This window comes from Crocodylus siamensis, chromosome 1 (assembly GCF_052110815.1).
Source record: "Crocodylus siamensis isolate JL-2025a chromosome 1, ASM5211081v1, whole genome shotgun sequence".
NCBI classification, from domain to species: Eukaryota; Metazoa; Chordata; order Crocodylia; family Crocodylidae; genus Crocodylus; species Crocodylus siamensis.
Window position 1 is genome coordinate 424,834,802 of NC_143395.1, and position 23,112 is coordinate 424,857,913.

At 46.8% G+C, this 23,112-nt stretch overlaps 1 protein-coding gene across 1 annotated transcript in view; it reads left to right on the forward strand.

The window, feature by feature from the left end:
- The window catches only part of ESCO2 (establishment of sister chromatid cohesion N-acetyltransferase 2), a 31,062-nt gene that overhangs the window by 2,414 nt on the left and 5,536 nt on the right, over nt 1-23,112 (forward strand). Inside the window, exons 2-6 of the mRNA XM_090031140.1 lie at nt 5,098-5,166; nt 6,881-7,856; nt 12,505-12,598; nt 14,460-14,508; nt 22,570-22,702. Coding sequence (XP_089887266.1) covers nt 5,114-5,166; nt 6,881-7,856; nt 12,505-12,598; nt 14,460-14,508; nt 22,570-22,702 — 1,305 coding nt within the window. The 5' untranslated portion in view covers nt 5,098-5,113. The remainder of the gene's footprint in view (nt 1-5,097; nt 5,167-6,880; nt 7,857-12,504; nt 12,599-14,459; nt 14,509-22,569; nt 22,703-23,112) is intronic.

Sequence of the window (23,112 nt, forward strand, 5' to 3'; positions counted from 1 at the left end):
CAGGATCTGGGGGAACGTCTGTTCACCAGAGCACCCCGAGGGATGACGAGGTCGAACGGTCACAAACTCCTGCAAGACTGTTTCAGGCTGGACATGAGGAAGAATTTCTTTCCTGTCCGAGCCCCCAAGGTCTGGAGCAGTCTGCCAGCGGAGGTGGTTCAAGCACCTACATTGAACACCTTCAAGAGCAAATTGGATGCTTATTTTGCTGGGATCCTATGACCCCAGCTGACTTCCTGCCCTTTGGGCAGGGGGCTGGACTCGATGATCTCCCGAGGTCCCTTCCAGCCCTAATGTCTATGAAATCTAGTTGATCCTGCCATGGGACAGGGTGATGGCATAAGTGCCCTCTCAGGGTTTCTTCTAAGTCTATTTTCTGTGATCACAAGAGGGATACAATGACATTGCAAAGCAATACATAAAGATTGATCAAAGGAAATACTCATTTCCACAGTGAATATTGAATTTGTGGTTGCAGGACAGCACTGCCACAATGATCTTGGAAAATGCAGCCAAGGCTGACTGTTCACGTGGATACTTCAAATATCTGCCATCCTATTAACTAAGATAACAATAACTTTAATGTAGGTTATAAAATTTTATACTTCAAAGCGTAACCGAACCAATAATCTAGAGAGGTTAGGAAGAAACTCCCCCTTCTGGCAGATTATTCAATACTTAAATAAAGCGTTGCTTTATTTAACTTTTGCTTTGAAACTTCTTGTACTGGCCTTTGGGGGAACACCACAATGGCTGTAATACTGGTTTGATCTGGGAGAGCGGTTTGTTTGTTCAGTGACAGGCATCTTACTATGGAAAGGTCTGTATTGAGGAAGGCGAGTCCAGCTGGAAGAGGTGCACAGGAGGATTACTAGAACAAGCTGGACACTTTTAATATGGAAGAGAATAAAAAAGCTTGGCTTGTTAGGCTTTTTGTAAGGGGATATAGTTGCTACCTGTACATCAGTGATTCTCAGTATGGGGGCTTTGAGATCCTTTCATAGTTTCATAGTTTCTAGGGTCAGAAGGGACCTGAACAGATCATCGAGTCCGACCCCTGCCATGGCAGGAAAGAGGACTGGGGTCAAACGACCCCAGCAAGGTGTTCATCTAACCTCCTCTTAAAAACCCCCAGGGTAGGAGCCTGCACCACTTCTCTTGGAAGTTGGTTCCAGACCCTAGCCGCCCTGACCGTGAAGTCGCGCCTCCTGATGCCTAACCTAAACCTGCCCCCTGCCAGCTTGTGACCGTTATTCCTGGTCACTTCTGGCGGTGCTCAGGGAACAGTGATTCCCCCAATACCTACTGATTCCCCCCTGACTAGTTTATAACAGGCCACAAGATCCCCCCTCAGCCTTCTCTTTTGAAGGCTGAACAGGTTCAGGTCCAGTACCCTCTTCTCATAGGGCCTGCCCTGCTGTCTCCTGATCATGCGAGTGGCCTCCTGTGGACCCTCTCGATGCTGTCCATGTCCCTCCTGAAGTGCGGCACCCAGACCTGGATGCAGTACTCCAACTGCGGCCTGACCAGTGCCGCATAGAGGGGGAGGATCACCTCTTTTGACCTGCTTGAAAGGCATCTATGGATCCATGACAAGGTGCGGTTGGCCTTCTTAACTGCCTCCCCACACTGCTGACCCATGTTCATCTTGGAGTCAATGATGACCCCGAGATCCTTTTCCGCCTCCGTGCTGACAAGAGGGGAGTTCCCTAACCTGTAGGTATGGTGCCGGTTGTTCCTCCCCAGGTGCATCACCTTGCACTTGTCTGTGTTGAAACCCATCCTATTCTCATCTGCCCACCCTTGTAACCTGTCTAGATCTGATTGTAGCCTGTTGCTTACTTCTAGTGTACCCACGTCTCCCCACATCTTAGTGTCATCAACAAATTTGAGCAGGTGATTTTTAACCCTTCGTCCAAATCACTGATGAAGATGTTGAACAGTGCGGGCCCGAGGACCGAGCCCTGAGGAGCCCCACTGCCCACGTCCTTCCAGGTTGAGAAGGACCCATCTACTACCACCCTCTGGGTGTGGCCCTTCAGCCAGTTGGCGACCCATTTGATTGTGTGGGTGTCTACACCACAGCCCCCAGTTTCTTAATGAGAACGGGGTGAGAGACAGTGTCAAAAGCCCTCCGGAAGTCCAGGAAGACGATGTCCACTGCTACCCCTGCATCTAATGATCTGGTGATCTGATCGTAAAAGGCCACCAGGTTGGTCTGACAGGACCTGCCACTGATGAACCCGTGCTGGTTGCCCCTAAGCATGCAGTCCCCTGCTGGCCCCTCCTGGATGTGTGCCAGCATAATTTTCTTGAACAGCTTGCCTAGGATTGAGGTAAGACTAACTGGCCTATAGTTTCCCGGGTCATCCCTCCTCTTTTGAAGATGGGAACCACGTTGGCCCTCTTCCAGTCCTCCGGTACCTCTCCAGAGCACCACGAGAGCTCATAAAGCCGTGCCAGGGGACTTGCAATGACCTCGGCCAGTTCCTTTAGAACTCTAGGGTGGAGATCATCCGAACCGGCTGACTTGAAAACATCCAGCCCCTCCAGAAGCTCCCTAACTAAATCCTCGCTAACCCTTGGCCCAGGTGTGCCTCCCCCGGGGCCCGAGGGGGCCCAGCGGGGAGGTGGCTGTCCTGGTCCCTACTTAGGAAGACGGAGGCAAAGAAATCGTTAAACATGTTAGCTTTGTCGTCTGGTGTGACGACCAAGTTTCCCAACGCGTCCTGCAAGGGCCCCACATTACCCGGGACCTTCTTTTTACCTCCTATGTATTTAAAAAAGGACTTCTTGTTGTCCTTAATCTGGGAAGCTAGTCCCAGTTCCATCTCCGCCTTGGCCTTCCTAACTACCCCCCTACATCCCCGAGCGACTGCAGAATAGTCCTCCCTGGTGATGACCCCTTCTTTCCATTGGGTGTACGCCTCCTTTTTAGCAAGGAGACATTCCCAGATGCTTTTGGTGAGCCATGGAGGCTTGTGTGCTCTCCTGCTCCCTTTGATCCTCATTGGGATTACCTTCCTTTGGGCATGGAGGATCATCTCCTTGAGGAGCGACCACTCTCCTTGGACACCCGGCTCTCCTCCCCTCCGGGACCTCAGCGCTTCTCCAACTATCCTCCTTAGCTCGTTGAAGTCTGCCCTCTTAAAATCTAGGGCCACTGCCTTGCTGCATGCCTTTGCCACCTTGCGCTGGATGGTGAATCGCAGCAGGCGATGATCGCTGTCGCCCAGGGGGTCGAGCACCCTCAGCCCCCGCACCAGGTCATCACCCGTGGCCAGCACTAGGTCCAACAAGGCGTCCCCCCCGGTGGGGCTGTGCACCCCCTGGGTTAGATGGAGGTCCTGCACTCTGGCCAAGAACCTACATGAACGATCTGACCTGGCTGACTGCTCTTCCCAGCAGATGTCTGGGAAGTTCAGGTCCTCCATGACTACCACATCCTGAGCCTTCACTACCTCTGTGAGCTGACCCAAGGATTCCTGGTCGAGCTCTTCTCCCTGGTTGGGAGGTCTGTAATAGACTCCCACCGTTAAGTCTCTTTCCCCTTGACTGCCTTGTACCCTAACCCAAAGCACTTCAGAGTGCCCCTCCCCTGGCTCCTTGCTAATTAACGAGGATGTGTATTCCTCCTTTATATAGAGTGCCACGCCCCCACCTCTCCTTCCTATCCTGTCCCTCCTGTACAGCCTATAGCCTTTGACATTCACCGCCCAGTCATGCGTTTCATCCCACCACGTTTCTGTAATCCCCACTATGTCCAGGCTGGTGTCAGACAGCAGGAGGGTGAGCTCCTCCTGCTTGTTACCCATGCTACGAGTGTTTATGTAGAGGCACAAGCACTCATATGCCTCTTTCAGTGGTGCCATGGGCTGCCATACAATGTGAACACAGTAAGATTTTTATAAACATGCTTCACCAGATAAGTCCAGTGATTTGACATAGAAATCCACACATGTGGTCTTTCTGAGTTCTTTGCTACAGAAAAAAACCCACTCTCTTATTTTTCTATAGGCAAAATAAGAGTGAAAACGAAGAGCTGTTGGGTCTTGAGCCTATCCAGGAGTGCCTCAAGTCTAACAAGACTGAGAAAATTTGGTAAATACATCTGATTTGGTAAATGTCAAGAAGGTGGCGCACAAACTAATGGGCATAGAGTGCTCATATACAAATTTCATCTGGAAATCAAGAGGACATCTAAACATAAGAACAGTGTGATGTTCTGGGACAGCTTCCCACATGGAAGTGTTGGGGAGCAGAAAACTCAGCCAGTTTTAAAATGAGCTTGATCAGGTTATGAAAGAAACTGTCTGATGTGTCTTAAGAATGGTAGAGATTTTTTCCTGTCCTCTGCTGCTGTCATTACGACTCCATGTTACATGGGCTTCTCTCCTGTATGCTGCAAAGATGGCAGCTCCCACATGCGTTATCTGCTTTCCACTCATATTCCTTATCTAATCCTGAGTCCTGTTCTCCACTTACCACAGTCTCATACTGCCAAAATCAATAAATCACCTAAAAGTTTTTAAAATACATGGTTGTAACACATAGGCTTGGTGTGAAATGCCAATTTAGAGCAGCACTGATGCATTTGAGCTTGAAGCATTTGACGCATGAGTTTGAAGCATTAGAAATAGCGTTTAATAATCAAATCCAATTATAATTCCTAATTTGACATGGTAATTCACCTTGAAAAGGGATGGGGGGAGTACATTAATTTTCCTTACGTCCAAAAAAATTCCTTAAATCTTTTTCTACTTGAAGTTTCTTATGTATAGCCTCTACCTAGGAAGACACATTTTCCAGGAATGAACTATGTTATTTGAGAGAGAGGAGTTTCACAAATGAGGGCTTGGGATAGTGATTTTTTTTTCCCTTTCATTTAATTTAAAAAAAAATATTTAAACTTTTTTCAAGAAACTCCCGAATGAATATATCCAGTGGACAATGACTTTCTTTAATATTTTACATAAAGCATGCACATACTTTTAAGATATTTCAAATTTTAAAGCCGATTTAGAGATGGAGCATTATGCATTTTTTATTTTCAATGCAATTATATTTATTTAGTTATTTATTTTTTTTAACTTTTAGGTGCTCTAGCAAGGAGATGGCAGCTGTTACTCCAAGGAAGAGGAATCGTAGTTCTACCACTCCTGATGGGTGCGTTAGCTATTGACAACTCCTTTCCACAGACAAATTTCATCCTTCCTGTTTTTCACAGTAGAAAACTGAATGTTTATTGCTTCACTTGATGTACTTTGGATATAACAAATCTTTTAAATCTCTCCTTAATACTTTTATGATATAGTGGAAAAAAGTAGTAGGGTGTTTATGAGAAGCAATAAATTCAGTATTTTTTCATTCTTCATTAATGTGTAATGCTTTATAGTGTACTGAACAGCTTGACAGCTTTTATTTAAAGTATGAAGAGAACCTCAAGCTTTAAACCCTGCTACATTTGTAATATAATGTAGACCTACAAATTAGGATAGAAAATTAGTCACCCAATGTTCTGTTGATCTAAGTTTATGGGTTAATTACACATTGAAAGAATACTTTATTTTGCTTGGAAGTGGTTTGTGTATAGTGTTAACTTTTTTTACATGGCATTTACAAACATTGAGAGGAGGTTACAGTTCTGAAGAGAGCTAATAACATAAACATTGGTTTTAAGCAAGAGCTTAGACACTTGGGAGAGGGGGAACCCAACAATCGTTTTTTTAAGATCCTGATATCCAGAAGGTTTTTTTGCCTATAATTCTTTTTTCATATAATTATACACAAAGAGCTTTGGGAGGGACGGACCTCAGGAGGTCACATCTAGTCCAACCCCCTGCTCAAAGCAGGACCAGCCCCAACTCCATCATCCCAGCCAAGGCTTGGTCTAGCCAGGGCTTCATCACCTCCAAGGATGAAGATCTTACCACCTCTCTGGGTAGCCTGTTCTAGTGCTTTACTACCCTCCTCGTGAGAGGTTTTCCAGATATTGAATCTAAACTTTTTTTGCTGCAACTTGAGCCCATTGCTCCTTGTCTTGTCACCTGCCCCCACTGAGAACAGTCCAGCTCCATCCTCTTTGCAGCCCCCCTGCAGGGAGTTGAAGGCTGCTATTCAATCCCCCTCAGTCTTTCCTTTCGCAGACTCAGTCAGCCCAGTTCCCTCAGCATCTTCTCATGTCATGTGCTCCAGCCTCCCAGCCATTTTCATTGTCTTTTAATATAAGAGACATTGACCATTGGAAAAATGAGTTTGAAAGTAGCTGGGGGTGGCAAACTTCCTGCATACTTGTAACTCGCTGCTGTGTGGATGTCTTGAGGAAGCAGAGGGAAACTGTGTGTCCAACACTGTCGTACAAAAATATTGGAAGTCTTGTGTTCATGACCAAAGTAAGGAAAATAGCAAACACCTAAAATCAGCAAACGTGTAAATACTTTTTACTCTTGATTGACAAAAGGAAATATTAAGTGTTATTCCTGGAAATCTTTTGACAGGATGCATGGTGATAATGATGAACAAGGATATGCAGTGGCAGTTGCCTTGTGCTCTAGGAAACGTAGGGCGTAAAAGAAAATTATAGTTTGCGTGGAGACAAAAAAAATGTAAGGAGAAAAATGCTAAACTATATTGTCCTTTGTTCATATGGGTAACTCTCAGTACAGTTTATGGGAACTACATCGACAGAAGGCAGTTAGATAGCTCTGTGTGGTTGAGAGGCTTGGAGTGAGATTTAATCAAAGAACCAAAATAGGTTGTATAGGTATTTCCCAATAGAGGAAACTATTTTTGAAAGAATTGAAGAACCATGATTGAGAGAAGAATTCTCCAATAAGTAAGACAGAGAAACACTTAACTTAATTTGATTTATTTTTCATAGTGCACTCTTGGCTCTCATGGCTCCAGTGAAAAAACTGATGAGGGACTTCGGTGAGGGTTTGTCGCCAGCAAAGTCATCTACAGATCATAGTTTTGCTTCTCAGAAAAAAAATCCCCGTACATCCAGGGATGAGGATAAAGAAAACCAGACTTTGCCCCTGAAATCATCATCGTCAAGGGACTTGGAGAATTCCCCGCTTCAGACGGCCAGTGTCCCAAAGGCAGCATGTTGGGAGTTCCCAAGTAAAGTGTCCCCAAAATCTGGTTCCATGTACCAGTCTGTTTTGTCTGCTGCATCCTTCTACAGCAAAGAAAAATGGTACCTCACTCCACTGGAGAGAAAGCTGGTTAAAGAAATTCGGCCTTTCAGTCCAAGAAACAATGATGGAAATCTCCCCACTGCCAGCAAGACGGAGAAACTACAGGTAAATGTGAAGCGGGTTAGGAATACAAGCTCAAAAGCATCCAGGCGCCCCACTGCTGTAGCAAAGACCTCTAAGAAAGCCAAGCTGGATACAGTCCCTGTGAAATCTGAGGTGGAAAAGAAGAGTACTAATGGCCTTGTGGAAAAGAAAACGGAGGATCCTTTCAGAGTGTTAAGCATGAAAGTAAAACCGGTGTTGAAACTCCAGATGGGAGCTGCATTCTTTTCCACTGGGAAAAAATCCCACCCTTGTCCTAAAAAGCTTCCTTCAGCCCCTAGATCTCTTCAGCCTCTCTCCAAATCTGCTGCAGAGGATGATCAGGCTGGGTTGTTGGCAAATTCAAAGGTTTGCTCAACTGATGAAAACAAAATTGATGAGGCCAGCAAGGAATTGAAACATGCATCTGGGTTCCAGAAGGATGATCAGAAAAGAGTGACAAGGAGTATAAGCCAAAAGGACGCTGTCTGTGAAGCAGAAGCACCTCTGCAGAAAATCGACTGGACCCGTGCCAGTCCATCTGATTCCTCAAAGCCCCTAACTCCAGGGGACGTGGTAAGTACACACACAGACGCATCCTAGTGACAAGGATGTTTGCTAGCCTTGTTCGGCAGGGGTGCAGTAATGCATATTTAGGTACAGGGAACCGTGTGGTGCTTCACCAAAGCATATTTGAGAACCTTATTGAAGACAGATCCCTTATAGATCTACTCCTGGCTCCTGGGATTTCAGGGATTAATTGGAGAGATCTTTGTCAGTAAGGTTTTGATGTCGCAGGGCAGGGCAGCATTGAAACAAATCCTTGAAATACAGGTTTGGGGTATGCAGATTTGGGTGAGAAAATGTTCTTTTCTGTTTTGTTCTCTGTCACTACTGCTATATCACAATGAATAATTCAATATAGGTTAGCTGGGAGGAAAACTTGCTAGAAAAGATGCTATGTAAAGCTTGATTTTTACCCTGTTTGGTCGTGGCCATGCAATGTGCGGCACTTCAGACACATCTGCAGCACCACATACCACACATAACGTGGGGTCTCTGCAGGACATGCTAGGAAATCTGGTCGTTGCACCAGACAGCAAAGCTAACCTATTTAACAATTTCTTTGCTTCTCTTTTTCTGAGCAGGGACTGGGTCGCCGCCACCACCTCACCGGGACTCCCATAGGTCCCAGGAGAGGCGTACCCAGGCCTAGGGTCAGTGAGGACCTAGTCAGGGAACTTCTGGAGGGACTGGACATATTGACAGTCTCCACCCCAGAGTGCTGAGGGAATTGACTGCGGTCATTGCGGGACCCTGGCACGGCTTTACGAGCACTTGTGGTGCTCTGGCGTGGTGCCAGAGGACTGGAAAAGGGCCAGTGTGGTTCCCATCTTCAAAAAAGGGAGGAAGGAGGACCCAGGAAACTACAGGCCCATTAGTCTTACTTTGGTCCTGGGGAAGCTCTTTGAGAGAATCATCCTGGTGCATATCACGAGGGGCCAGCAGGGGAGATTATGCTTAGGGGCAACCAGCACGGGTTCGTTAGAGGCAGGTCCTGTCAGACCAACCTGGCAGCCTTCTATGACCAGGTCACAAAATCCCTGAAGGCAGGTGTTGCAGTGGACCTAGTCTTTGTGGACTTCAGGAAGGCCTTCAACACTCTCTCACCCCATTCTCGTTAAAAAGCTAGGGGACTGTGGCATCGACACCTACACAGTCAAATGTATCACTAGTTGGCTGGAGGGCCGCACCCAGAGCATGGTGGTGAACAGGTCTTATTCGACCTGGAGGGATGTGGGCAGTGGAGTCCCCCAGGGACTCGAGCCCATACTGTTCAACATCTTCATCAGCGACTTGGACCGGGGTGTAAAAAGCACCCTGTTCAAATTCGCAGATGACACTAAGATGGGGGGAGAAGTGGGCACACTAGAAGGGAGGGATAGGCTACAATCGGACCTAGACAGGTTACAGGGGTGGGCGGATGAGAATAGGATGGGTTTCAACACTGACAAGCACAGAGTACTGCACCTGGAGAGAGAGAACCAGCAGCAGACCTACAGGCTGGGGAACTCCCTTCTCATCAGTGCAGAGGCAGAAAAGGATCTTGGGAGTCATCGACTCCAAAATGAACATGGGCCGACAGTGTGGGGAGGCAGTCAGGAAGGCCAACCGCACCTTGTCCTGCATCCACAGATGCATCTCGAGCAGGTCCAGGGAGGTGATCCTCCCCCTCTATGTGGCACTGGTCAGGCCGCAGCTGGAGTACTGCATCCAGTTCTGGGTGCCAAACTTCAGGAGGGTTGTGGACAGCATGGAGAGGGTCCAGAGGAGGCCACTCGTATGGTCAGGGGGCAGCAGGGCAGGCTGTATTACCTGCCAGAGGTGCAGCTACTAGCAAAAAGAATTTTGTATTTAAAGGACAAGGGTGTTTCAGAGAGTCATGGCAATTTTGAAACCTTTTTATGTGCAATGAGTGGGAAACTATACAGCAATGGGGAACACTGATGACAGCACTGTCAAATGTGCCCATTGTTTAGGGCTCTGTGGATATGGTCCACTGAATGATCACTGCACTTAAAATGGTTTTATTTTAAAATTGTCATGACTTTCTGAAACACCCTTGTAATGTATTCTTTGTCTGTTTAGCTTGTTTCTGACCTTCACAGCATTTATAATTTCAGCACTTCTCCAGTCCCTGCAGAACTTGTTCCAGTGTTTAGTAAAGCACTGAAACAGGCTCCCCAGAGAGGCAGTGGACTCTCCATCCTTGGAGGTTTTTAAGACCTGGCTAGACAAAGCGTTGGCAGGGATGATGTAGTTGGGGCTGGTCCTGCTTGGAGCAGGGGGTTGGACTAGGTGAGACTTCATGAGCTCCCTTCAACCCTCATTTTTTATAATTCTATGACCCCTGGACAAGTGAAACAACATGTATATTGGGAAGACAAGACAGAAGGAGGTTGCAGTAATTATATGGGTTATTAATCAAATGTAATAAAATATTTTGACCCAACCTTTGAAAAGTGTAGTTAGGGTACCTTACCCTCTGGCTGCATGGCTTGAGCTCCTTGAAAGGGGGTTGCTTTCCAGGAAGGACTGAGCACTTACCAGCTAGGTCACTTTTAAGATGTCTCCAGTTGGGTACTCAACTACCAAGGCATTGAATCGCAAGGTGTTGTGACAGTGTCAGCTTCTAGGTCTAGAAGTGAATGGGTCTGACTTGTTTTGGGCATGCATTGGACCTCATACAATGGAAGTTCAATAGCACTCCAATGATTACATTTAAAAATTGCTCCACAGCTCAGCCCTAAACAATTAAGTCCCTGCCAGGTCTTGCTTTTATTTTTATGGTTTGCTAGAGATTTGTTTAGGTTTGGATATGGGCCCCGGGTTCTTATCCAGCATGTAGATGCCAGAGGTAAGGGTGGCTACACAATGAGTGCAGCAATAAAATGTCAAATTCAAAACAGGTTTTCAAACTATTTCATTACATTTAGTGCCATATTTTGGCTGCCATGTTCTGGCATCTAAAATGTAGGCATGCTGGAATACTTTAATAGCTGTATGGGCCTTTCAGAGGAAACAGTGAACAAGGTGGGTAATAGTTTTCATTGAACTAATGTGTTTTATATTCCTGTGTTGGTTCAGTAAAGAGCTATTTATTGCCTTTTTGTTCACTTGTGCTGTAGTACTATATCCAGCACATTCCTGACTTGATTGCCAGCTTGTTTTTACAATATAGTATTAATAAAATACAAATGTTGGCTTGTGTGACAATCTCACACATGCAGTAAAAAAATGTAACTTCAAAGCAGCTGGCTCCGCCTGAGCATAGGTTTTTATGTTGACAAAGGACATTTCTTGAAAGGTAATTGTAGCATTGGGCATATGAAAATGAATTCTGATTTTTGCAATCGGTAGAGGCCAGCCTTGTGCCTTGATCTAGTTTCAAATTGCTCCTGTTTGAGCTAATTGTTGTAGTTGGTGACTTTCCAGAGAATTAAGGCTTCGGTGATGGGGAAGAAAGGATTAATTTGTTTTCACATACAAGGGAAACGGGGAGTTGGGCAGAAGCTTAAGCAGAAATCGATTTGGCACACCACCCGAGTCTTTGCAGGAAGTTCCCTAAACCTTTGCAATTTCATAATTATAAACAAAGGTTGGAACAGCGTATAAGCAATATGAAAATGAAGAAAAAGCACAAGATACTGTAACAAAAGTCCTGGGATTTGCAAAACATGGAAAATTGGAAAGTGGATCAAGTGTATGTGGCTATCCACTTCATGAACCAGGAAACCACAGTCATGACGTCTTGCTAAAATTATTTATTGTGACATTTTGGAGCTGCTTTTGTGACTGCTGAAGAATTGGACATGTGTGGCCAAGTGAGAGACATATTGACAATTTGTTAAAAGCAATAAGGCCCTTGATAGGGTGCTCCATTTTTTCACAAGTTATAATGCTGAGGTGTTAGAATCATAGAAAATGAGGTTGGAAAGGACCTCACATCTCATTTAATCCCTGCTCAAAACCAGACCAGCCCCAACTACATCATCCCAGACAGGGCATTATCTACCCGAGTCTTAAAAACCTCCAAGGATGGAGACTCCACCACATCTTGGAGAGCCTATTCCAGTGCTTCACCACTCTCCTAGTGAAAGCTTTTCCTAATATCCAACCTCAACTTCCCTTTTTTCCACTTGAGCCCATTGCTCCTTGTCCTGTCATCTGTCCTTACTGAGAACAGCCCAGCTCCATCCTCTTTGCATCCCCCCTGCAGAGAGTTGAAGGCTACTATTAAACACCCTGTCAGTCTTCTCTTTTCTTCAGACTAAATCAGCCCAGTTCCCTCAGCCTCTCCTCACCAGTCATGGGCCCCAGCCCCTGAAACACTTTCATTGTACTCCACTGAACTCTTTCCAATTTGCCCACGTCCCTTTTTTAGTGGGCAGCCCCGAACTGAACACAATGCTCTGGATGTGGCCTCCCCAGTGCTGCCCATGAGACTACGTGTTCTGCATGCAGTGACATTACATGGTGATATTCCATCTTCACTTGAACATAATATTGTAGAATCTGTAGCCTTTACCAGTAGCATGTCTGTACTGGAAAGGAAAGAGGATGACATTGCATTGTCTGTGTCATGTGAGGTTCTTGAGCTTGGTGAGATTCTGTAGCTAGCAAGCTGAAAATGAAGCTTTATGAATCTTTGTCTTGATTACAGGACTCAAATGAAACTGGCTCTTCTATAACCTGTGAGTTAGATGATGATGACGAAATTATTCCTTCAAGTCAGTCTCCAAGTGAGAATAAGAAGGGTAAGTAAAGATGGAGTTGTACTGATTTAAGGTACCTAAGCATGATTTCTGTTTCAGGTTCAATAACTCAGAAATCCAAGAAAGAGAACCACCCCCCACTACAGAAAAAAAGCTTTAAAACCTAACTTGAACTTAAAATTTCAGAACAATAAATAAGGGTGAAATCACATGTTAGACTTAGACCAGGGGTGGGCAAAATACAGCCCATGGGCTGGAATTAACCCACTGGCAGGTGGCCATCAACTGATAGGATCTAGTCCATGGGTGGCCAGCAGCTCCAGCTTCAGGTGCCATGTGGTGGTGGGTGGGACAGCTTCCACCCTGCACTGGCTCAGCAGTGTTAGCTGTGGACCCAGGCAGATTCCACAGTCCCCACCCAGAACCTGCCAGGCATGTCCACAGCTGACGTTGGTGCCCACCCGGGGCTGTTTCTGGCATGCTGGGCAGGTGGTAGCGTAAACTGAGAATGGGGCCAGCAGGTTCCAGGTGGGGACTGGGATTGGGATGTGCTACAGCTCCAGAGAGGGAGAGGAGGATCAGGGCATGCTCCATCTCTGGGGAGGAAGACAGAGAAGATCAGGGCATGCTACAGCTCTGGGGAAGGGTGAGTGGGAGGAAGAGAGAGGGGATGGGAATTGGGATGTGTTACAGCTTCAGGGAGGGAGAGAAAGTAGGACAAGGAAACTGAGCCCTTGAAAGGACATCAAAACTGATTAAGTGGCCCTCGAACCAAAATTATTTTACACTCCTGACTTAGACCATAACTTACCTTAAAACATAAGTGTCCACATGTTCAAGTTTGTTAACTTGTGCTAAGTGCTCTCTGGGCATGTCTACATGTTCATTAACATGCCATAATTACGGCGCACTAAGTTTAGCACCTGTAATGACAAGTACTAACTTAATGCACTGTAATTAGTGCTACTGCATATTGGTGCAAACAAATGGTCTTTTTGTGTCCATTAGTAGATTAAAAGTGCTGTGTATTAGCATATTATAATGGGTTTTGCCCACCACATTAATGCGCAGTAGTCTATTGCACTCAAAGCGTCTTGTGTAGAGCTTCTCAAAGCAATGCCACTTCAGGCAAGGGTTAATTCTGGGCCATGCTACCCAGCTTGTATTCGTATAGTCTACTTCAAGGAAATGACACCAGCAATTTGCAATCCTTCAGCATCCCAGGATGCACCACTCCCAACTCCTCTTCCTCACCTCCCCCCAGAGCAGGGATAGAGCCCAGATGTCCTGGCTCCTAGCCCTGCTCCTATTTGCCAGTCCTTTAGTGGCAAGTCAGAGCTGTGCAGGCAAGAAATGGTATTAACCAGTTAGAACTGGTAACAGCACATTCTCGCTTGACTACCACTTACCTAGTGTGGTCAAAGTGTAACGTGTGATTTTCACCCTTACCCACAGACTGGATTGTATTAACTTGGGTCTCAGTGGGGTCTATCCTGTTATGTGAACTACCTGTGTTCCTTCAGTGAGCTACCCGGTTCATCTCAACTGAGCCAATCAATGCACTTACTACCTCCCTCAGCAATGTTCCCTCCCCTTCTATAGAAAAAAAATTTATTTCCGCCAGTCTGTTCCTAGCATCTGACAAAGTAGGTTGTTGCCTATGAAAGCTCCTGTCTCTCTGAACCAGTTAGTCTAAGAAGCCAACCTGCCCTACCTTCTGCCTTTCATGTTTGTCTTGTTTGAAAGTGTCTGGGTTTCCCAGGAGCTCATTTCTACGTAGTCACTTGTACTTCTTTCAATCTTTAGGGAGTCCCAGGAGCTCATTTCTAGGTAGTCACTTGTACTTCTTTCAATCTTTAGGGAGTCTAATACTAGTAATGTCTCTTTCCATTTTTCTTTCCAGCAGGTTTTATCTACCCCATATTCAGTACATTCTCCAGCAGCAAAAAAAGGTATGTTGACCTTATTCTAATGTTCTCCAAGAATGGGATTCTGGAGAGACTGCTCACTCCTAACTATCTCTAGAAATCCAATTAAGAAAATGTATTAATTCAAAGTTTAGCAAACGGATATTCTCCATCGGAACTGTAAGTGAGGAGGTAGAACCATCAGGAGGTGTGAAAGTATTGGCTCTGGTTTTGAGAGGGAGATCAGAACACTAAGTCTTTCTTTGGACTAAAAGCGAGTATAGTATCCAACTGGAAATTAAAGAAATATGGGTTCAGTTCCTGGTGGTACCACATTGTCCTTGTTTGACCACCATCTGTGTTTCATTAATCCCATCTGTATACTGAAAAAAAGAGGTGACCCTAACCTCTTCTGTCTTAGCAGGTTTAGTGATGAAGCTTGCAGGACAGAGACTAACTCCTAAATGTGTTTGTTGCTCCAGCACAAAGAATCATACAAAATTCAGGTTGGAAGGGACCTCAGGAGGTCACATCTAGTCCAACATCCTGCTCAAAGCAGGACCAGCCCCAGATACATCATCCCAGCCAAGGGGTTGTCTACCCTGGGCTTAAAAACCTCCAAGAACAGAGAGTCCACCACCTCCCTGGGGAGCCTGTTCCTGGGCTTCACCACGCTCCTAGTGAGAAAGTTCTTGCTAATATCTAACCTCAACATCCTTTGCTGCACCTTGAATGTAATCTTGCTCTCGTTTGGGACCTGTGGATGCTACTGTAGTTCAACGAATAAAACCTGCCCGTGTTGAAGGACAGGAAACGCATACTCTGCCTTTACAGACTTGACAGTCTAGTTATATATTTTTTTTCTCTCTCATAATCTCGTATTAATTTTCAGATATTTAAGTAATTTTTTGAAATAAAGTGGTGGTTACTGAGCTCACTTGAGCTGCAGTACCCTGTTTAATTTGCCTGTAAAACTGCGATGGGTGGTGTCGAGGAACAGCGGCCCCGAAGTTACAGTGGGCCGAGGGTTCAGTATGGAACAGGCAGGATTAGCGGCGAGGAGTCTGAGCGGTACGGGACACGTGCGGTTTCAAATAGATGTATTTTATTTACTTGCGCTTCTGGAGCGTAGGCAGAAGCCTTGCTTGTTCAGTTACAGTATTAACAAACGTACAAACGACAAAGGGGTCTGTTGGTCCACGGGGTTCTTGAGCCGAGCCCTTGCTTTCTAGCCTGGAGGCTAGGTGCGGCTGCCCAACTCGATAGTCCCAGGACTGGTCAACGGCTCATAAATTGGGAAAACGAACTGTAACATGAGATAAGATGAACGGAGTCCAATGTGGACGAAAAGAGGTAGTCGGTGGTGATGCCAAGGTCGATGCCGAAAGATGTGACAGTGTCGAAACTGGTGGTCAAGATGCAGGTCGGGTCAGTCGGGATTGTGGTCAAGATCAAGGCCAAAGATCAGTTCGGTAGCCAGAGAATCAGTACGAAGATGAAATCGAATAAGTCGCGGAACCGCAGCCGTGAGGAGACCAGTGGGCCTAAAGCCCCCTGAAGAGCAGTTCCTGTAAAGACAGCCTCTGCTCTCAGGTCGGGCTGATCTTTCCCTGCGAGACAGTCTCTGCCAAGGCGGTCTCTACTCTCAGGTCGCATCTCTCCGGTCTCCCGGCTGGGCAGGGGCTCACAAGTCTTTTAAGACAACCAGGTAGCCAATCAGGTTGCTTTCCTCGTGGAATTTTCTGGACTGATGATATCATTTGGTTGGCAGAACTGAGCATGTGCGTTGTTACAATCTAGATCAGGTTTGATTGACAAGCCCTAAGGTCGCACAGGAGGCACATGCTGGGCACCCTGGTGATTTTCCACTAACTTGGCTTGTCTGCGCATGTTCAAACTTAACCCTGTGTTACCCAGCATACACTCAAAATTTGGTCCGGACAGGTAGATGGTAAATCACCCTCTTCCTGGTTCATCGCTTTTCTTGAGTAGCAGCTTTTTAATAGAATGTATAACTAGAACTACAGATACTCATCCTCACATCTCTCTGCTAATCTGGTATTTTGAGAGGTACAATGCAGAATGTCCAAAAACCTTCTGAGCACCTAAAAAGTGCAGAACTCTACTCTAACTCAACTAGTACTTGAACTTTTGAGTTCCTTTTTAAATCTTTAATTGCTTCAGGAGTTTCACATTTTATCTTAGAGAGAGCTATGGTTGGGAACTGTCAGGTGATCGCTCTTCTTTCCATAATATCCAACATCCCTGCGGTTGCAGACCATTCTTTTTTTGAAAAGGGGGTTGCAGGTTGAAGATACAGTGGATGATGTGAACAGAGTCTTTGCTCTATGTTGTCTTATGCCAAGTCAAACTTCGCCCCGTGCAGTGCATCTTTCCTAGGTGTTTTAGAACCATTAGCGGTTAACCATCTTAAGCAGATCTATGTATTTTACGCCTTGTTCTGTTACAGTACCAACTCTTCGTGCTGTTAAGTAGATGATGACTGCTCAGCAAGCCATCTAACCTGTAGAAAATGATCATGCTAATGTATGACTGTGCTCTTGACAGCTTGATTAACCCACTGTCATAGGTCTGTGTTGCTAATGAAAATGCCATGTTTTCCCACACACAAAATAAGAACCTACTAATCCCTCTGTCTTACTTAATCAGCTTTTTAGTACAGATTGTTAGCAAACGGACATTCTGATCTCAGATTGTTGTGAGCTTAAACACACAATTATTCTACATTTGATAGAGCCAAAACAAACCTAAACTTGTCACACTGTAATAATTCTCTGCTTCTTAGGAGTGTGGAAAGAGCAAGATCTGTTTACAATATTTACTTTGTTTCCTTATGTGGCTTTTCAAATACCTTCCATGGTGCAAATGGAATTCTGGAATATGCTGAATTTCTAATGTTTGTGATTAACTGAAAATTGGCCTTGGACTTGCTGTTACCTCCCACACGATGTTGTCTCTTGGGAAGAGATGAGCACAAACTTTTCCTACTTGGACTAGATTTTAATTTTTTGCTTTGGGAACTCCTCAGCATCTAAATCTAGAAAACCGTTCAGTGCTTGTGGCTGTAAATCAATTCCACGTTAAGAGTAATAGCGCAACAGTCAGGGACCCTCACTGAATTTGCTGAAAGAACCCTAACCACTAAAGGTAATGCTATAAAAACACCATGCATTCGTTCACAGTTTTAACATGTGGTTCTCCACATCTCAGACCACACATAATAAACTTAAATGTTTCACATGAAGACTTCATTTGGATCAACAGCCGTGTGAAAAACCCTTCCCTTGTTTTATCCCATTCCTCTCTTAGCGTTGCCTCGTGCCTGGAACAGCAGCAGTTTTTTTTCTCTGCTGATTTGTAAGAGAGAAAAGAGCTTAGAGTGAAGGGTCTTTAAGTGAAGCTGCTGCCAATCGCTGCATCCAGACTGAGCGCTTTAGCTTGACAGTCTTGGATCTCTACTGCTGGAGCAGAGTCACAAGGGGAGGTGGTTCGAGGTGCTTTGGAGCAGGTGCAGCATGGGCTTGGGGCCAGCTCGCAGTTACTGTTAGCCAGCTGGCAGTGAGAGGCCCCTTTGAGTGTCTCAGATTTTTAGCGCTGAAACAACAGCCTTATGAAACAGTTTCTTAACTTTTACTGAATCTCATCTTTCATGGTTGCCTTCCCTTTCTTAAAGGGGGTGCAGGAGGGACACCACTATGTTTGCATGGGGGGAGAGAGTAAGAATTGCCACCTTTCATGCGTCCTCCGTATAGGAGAGCACTTGGATCACTCCACAACCTTGCAGAGCCACCGTCATCCTAGGTGTACGGGAGGGAGAGGGGTCTTGGCAGTGTGGCTGTTTCTTCCTGTCTTCAGTTCCTATTTCCCTCTCTTCAGTGCTTGATTCTTCACTCAAGGGTGCATTTAGTGCCTGAGATGTTGTCCTTGGGAATGGCTGTAGAGCCACAGGCCTGAGCTCACTGTCTGATACAGCAAGAGGCTCTGAAGCATTCGCTTGATTTTGGTGCCTTTTATCGCTGTAAATAAAATGGGTATGTATTCTCATTGAATGCCTGCTCCCAGGGGTATGTTTCTAGGTACTGACATTCAGGTATGCATGTGAAGCAGCTGAGGACGGAGGTGTCCCGCGTACGTGCTGTGCATCAGAATTTATTCCAGTTCATTAATGTTTTAGTCCAGCTTTGGCAAAGCCCCTGTTCCAAGTCTGATTAGAACTGGAGGAATGCAAGGCAGGACTGATACATCCTGTTCCCAGCTCTGACTTGCTGACAGTTTAGGCAAATTTCTTTGCAAATCTGAGCCTCCGGTCACTTAGGCAATGCAATGCCAAGCGTTTCGGCACCTCCTGCGGCTAAAAAGGAAAGCCTACAAAGGATGGAGGACGGGATTCACCTCCAAGGAGGATTACTCCGCGCTGGTCCGGTCCTGCAGGGAGCAAACCAGGAAAGCCAAGGCTGCAACTGAACTCCAACTAGCTTCAAGCATCAAGGACAACAAAAAGTCCCTTTTCAGATATGTGGGGAGCCGGAGGAAAAGCAAGGGCAATGTTGGACCCCTGCTAAATCAGATGGGGCAACTGACAACTGACGCCCAGGAAAAAGCCAACCTATTAAATAGGTACTTTGCATCAGTCTTTCATCAGTCCCATGGGACGCCCATGCCTGTTATGGGACAGGGAGATCCGGGTGATGGGGATCCCCTACCCTCCATCAATGCTGACCCCGTGAAGGAACACCTTGAGAAGCTGGATACTTTCAAGTCAGCCGGCCCTGACAACCTGCACCCCAGGGTACTCAAGGAGCTGGCGGCGTCATAGCCCAGCCCCTGGCACGGGTCCTTGAGAGCTCCTGGCGCTCTGGTGTAGTGCCCGAAGACTGGAAGAAGGCCAATGCGGTGCCGATCTTCAAGAAAGGGAGGAGAGTGGATCTGGCTAACTACAGGCCCATTAGTCTGACTTCTGTCCTGGGGAAGATCTTAGAAAAGTTTATTAAGGAGGCCATCCTTGAGGGACTGGCCCAGGCTAACATCCTAAGGGACAGCCAGCACAGGTTTGTTGCGGGTAGGTCTTGTTTGACCAATCTCATTTCCTTCTACGACCAGGTGACCTATCACCTGGACAAGGGAGATGAGATTGGTGTCATATTATCTTGACTTCAAAAAAGCCTTCGATCTGGTATCCCACGATCACCTCTTGGCCAAACTGGCCAGTTGTGGCCTTGGCTCCACCACGATCCGCTGGCTGGGAAATTGGCTTCGTGGTCGGACCCAGAGGGTTGTGATTGGCAGTCACTCATCGTGGTGCCCCGTGACCAGTGGGGTCCCTCAAGGCTCTGTCCTGGGACCCATCCTGTTCAACATCTTCATTAACGATGTGGACATTGGAGTCAGGAGTGGACGGGCCAGGTTCGCCGATGACACCAAACTTTGGGGCAAAGCATCCACGCCAGAAGATAGGCAGGTGATTCAGGCTGACCTGGACAAGCTCAGCAAATGGGCAGACGAGAACCTGATGGTGTTTAACACCGAAAAATGCAAGGTTCTCCACCTTGGGAGGAAAAACCTGCAGCTTCCTTACAGGCTTGGCAGTGCTACGTTGGATAGCACTACAGAAGAAGGAGACTTGGGGGTCATCATTGACCACAAGATGAACATGAGCCTGCAATGCGATGCTGCGGCTAGTAAAGCGACCAAAATGCTGGCGTGCATCCGTAGATGCTTGTCGAGCAAATCCCGGGACGTCGTTCTCCCCTTGTACTCGGCCTTGGCGAGGCCGCAGCTGGAGTACTGCATCCAGTTTTGGGCTCCACAATTCAAAAAGGATGTGGAGAAGCTTGAGAGAGTCCAGAGGAGAGCCACGCGCATGATCAGAGGTCAGGAAAACAGACCTTACGACGACAGGCTGAGAGACATGGGACTCTTTAGCCTGGAAAAGCGCAGGCTCAGGGGGGATCTGATGGCCACCTATAAGTTTATCAGGGGTGACCACCAGGATCTGGGGGAACGTCTGTTCACCAGAGCGCCCCGAGGGATGACGAGGTCGAACGGTCACAAACTCCTGCAAGACCATTTCAGGCTGGACATAAGGAAGAATTTCTTTACTGTCCGAGTCCCCAAGGGCTGGAACAGTCTGCCAGCAGAGGTGGTTCAAGCACCTACATTGAACACCTTCAAGAGCAAATTGGATGCTTATCTTGCTGGGATCCTATGACCCCAGCTGACTTCCTGCCCTTTGGGCAGGGGGCTGGACTCGATGATCTCCCGAGGTCCCTTCCAGCCCGAATGTCTATGAAATCTATGAAACCTCGCTGCAAGGGCCAGACGGTGGAGAAGAATCCGCTGCTCGGAGTTCGCCGCTAAGAACCTCCAAATGAGCTGCAAGAGTAGGGAGTCACCCAGGCTTTCCAATAGGAGAACCTGCTGACTGGGATCTGCCTTCAGTCTTACTTCAGCTGGTGCTTAATGCCTAACTGCAGGCTGTGTGGAGGTCCTTATGGTGGGTGGAAATTCCCGTCTCCTGGAGTTAGGTGCCTACATTGTAATATTTGAAACAAGCAGAGCTCAGAGAGATGGTGGGGGGGGTGCCTCCTTTGTAGAACTGCCTAATGGCTAGAGCAGTCACCCAGGGCATGGGGTCTGAGTCCACTGGACTCTTCAGCCTGGTGGGAGGTGCTGTCGAACCCCCTTAGACTGGGCAAGTTCTGTAAACAGACAGATGTACAAAAAGTAGCTCCACCTCCTCATCCTTTAGCAATGCATTTTTGAATGAAAGTGGCCGCTGCTGTGTTGTGCCCAGTCTTTTCTGTTAGGTGCATGTTGAGCATGCTGGGAGTATGCCTATGGGATCAAGCTCTTCAGGGGTGGGGTGGGGGACTGCTTCTTTGTGGACTCCTGTCTTAGGCAGAACCAGGTTCAGATACCTTGAGAATTGAATCGGTGAAAGAATGACTGCCTGCTGGGATTTGAGGGCTAACCTAGGGTGACGGTGGACAGGAAGCTGAACAGGAGCCGGCAGCATGCCCTTGTTGCCAAGAAGGCTAATGGCATCCTGAGCTGCATTGGGAGGAGCGCTGCCAGCAGATCGAGGGCAGTGATTCTTCCCCTGTATTCGGCACTGGGGAGGCCACATCTGGAGCCCTGTGTTCAGTTTCGGGCCCCTCACTACAGAAAGGATGTGGACACACTGGAGAGAGTCCAGCGGAGGGCAGTGAAAATGGTTGTGGGGCTGAGGGACAGGACTGGTGAGGAGACGCTGAGGGAACTGGGCTGATTTAGTCTGGAGAAGATAAGACCGAGAGGGGTTGAACAGCAGCCTTCACCTCCCTGCAGGGGGGCTGCAAAGGGGATGGAGCTGGACTGGTCTCGGGGGGGTGGGGGGGCAGATGATGAACAAGGAGCAATGGGCTCAAGTTACAGCAAGGGAAGTTGAGGTTGGATACTAGGAAGAACTTCCTCAATAGGAGGGTGGTGAAGCCCTGGAACAGGCTACCCAGAGAGGTGGTGGACTCTCCATCCTTGGAGGTTTTGAAGCCCCAGGTAGACAAAGCCTTGGCTGGGATGATATAGCTGGGGCTGGTCCTGCGTGGAGCAGGGGGTTGGACTAGATGTGCCCTCCTGAGGTCTCTTCTCACCCTTGTTTTCTGTGGTTCTGGGCACTCTTGGATGGGGGTGCCCATCAATTTTGGTGGGTCTGGCCTTATTACTCAGCGCCCACTTGTAAGAGCCTTGCTGTCTACCTCGGCTGGGAAGTGTTAGCATTCAAGCTCAAATATTCTGAAGTTGGGCTGTCCAAATGACATCTTACAGATTACGTTGCAGGCCCCAGGCTCCCACTCAGCTGGGATCGCACTGATAGAGTATAGACATGAGTACAGTGTTCATTAAGCTCCTGAGGACACTCCATGTACCATCTCCAGAGCATCTCACCTAGTTTGTGGTCTCTTGGAACAGGAAGCCTCAAGCTGCCTGAGTATTTTGAATTCCTTTTTCTCTTCTTTTTCTGGGGATGTGATTTACTTTGGTGTTTCATCTGATGCGGGGTGTGACAACACTCATTGCAAGGTAACTCTGACATGATTTTTTTTTCAGGCCACGGCCTTACCCAGATGACTTGGCATCTTCCTTGGGACTCAACCCACCTGCAACAATGGCTCACACCATGCAAAAAAACAGCAAGAAAACAAAAGACCTGAGCAGGGACTCTAAAGCCCAGATGATTATTGTGAGTATCCCTCTGGGCGATGCTGATCCTTCAGGGAGCTGAGACTTCTGGTAGTGGTAAAATGAGACTGCACCCAACCCACATGCTGGTTATTGCAGGGGACGATGATTTATTTATTTAGTATAGAAATGGTTCCAAATAATGTGTGAATCTCCATCCAAAACATTAAAAGTTAGGATTATAAACAGTATTTGGGAATCTGTTTTTTTTCCCCAAGGTTTCCCTGGGCTAAAAATTTTCTATATCTTGGAATAAATAGGGAGAGGTTTGTGCAATGACAAAGAAAAATCCATACTGAGGCTGTAGGAGTCAGTTGCTTAACACAAAAATACTCAACTTTCCCACGGCTATGTGGTCTGCTGCCTGGGCAAAGGCTACCGTGCTCCAACCACTGACGATGACTAATGCAA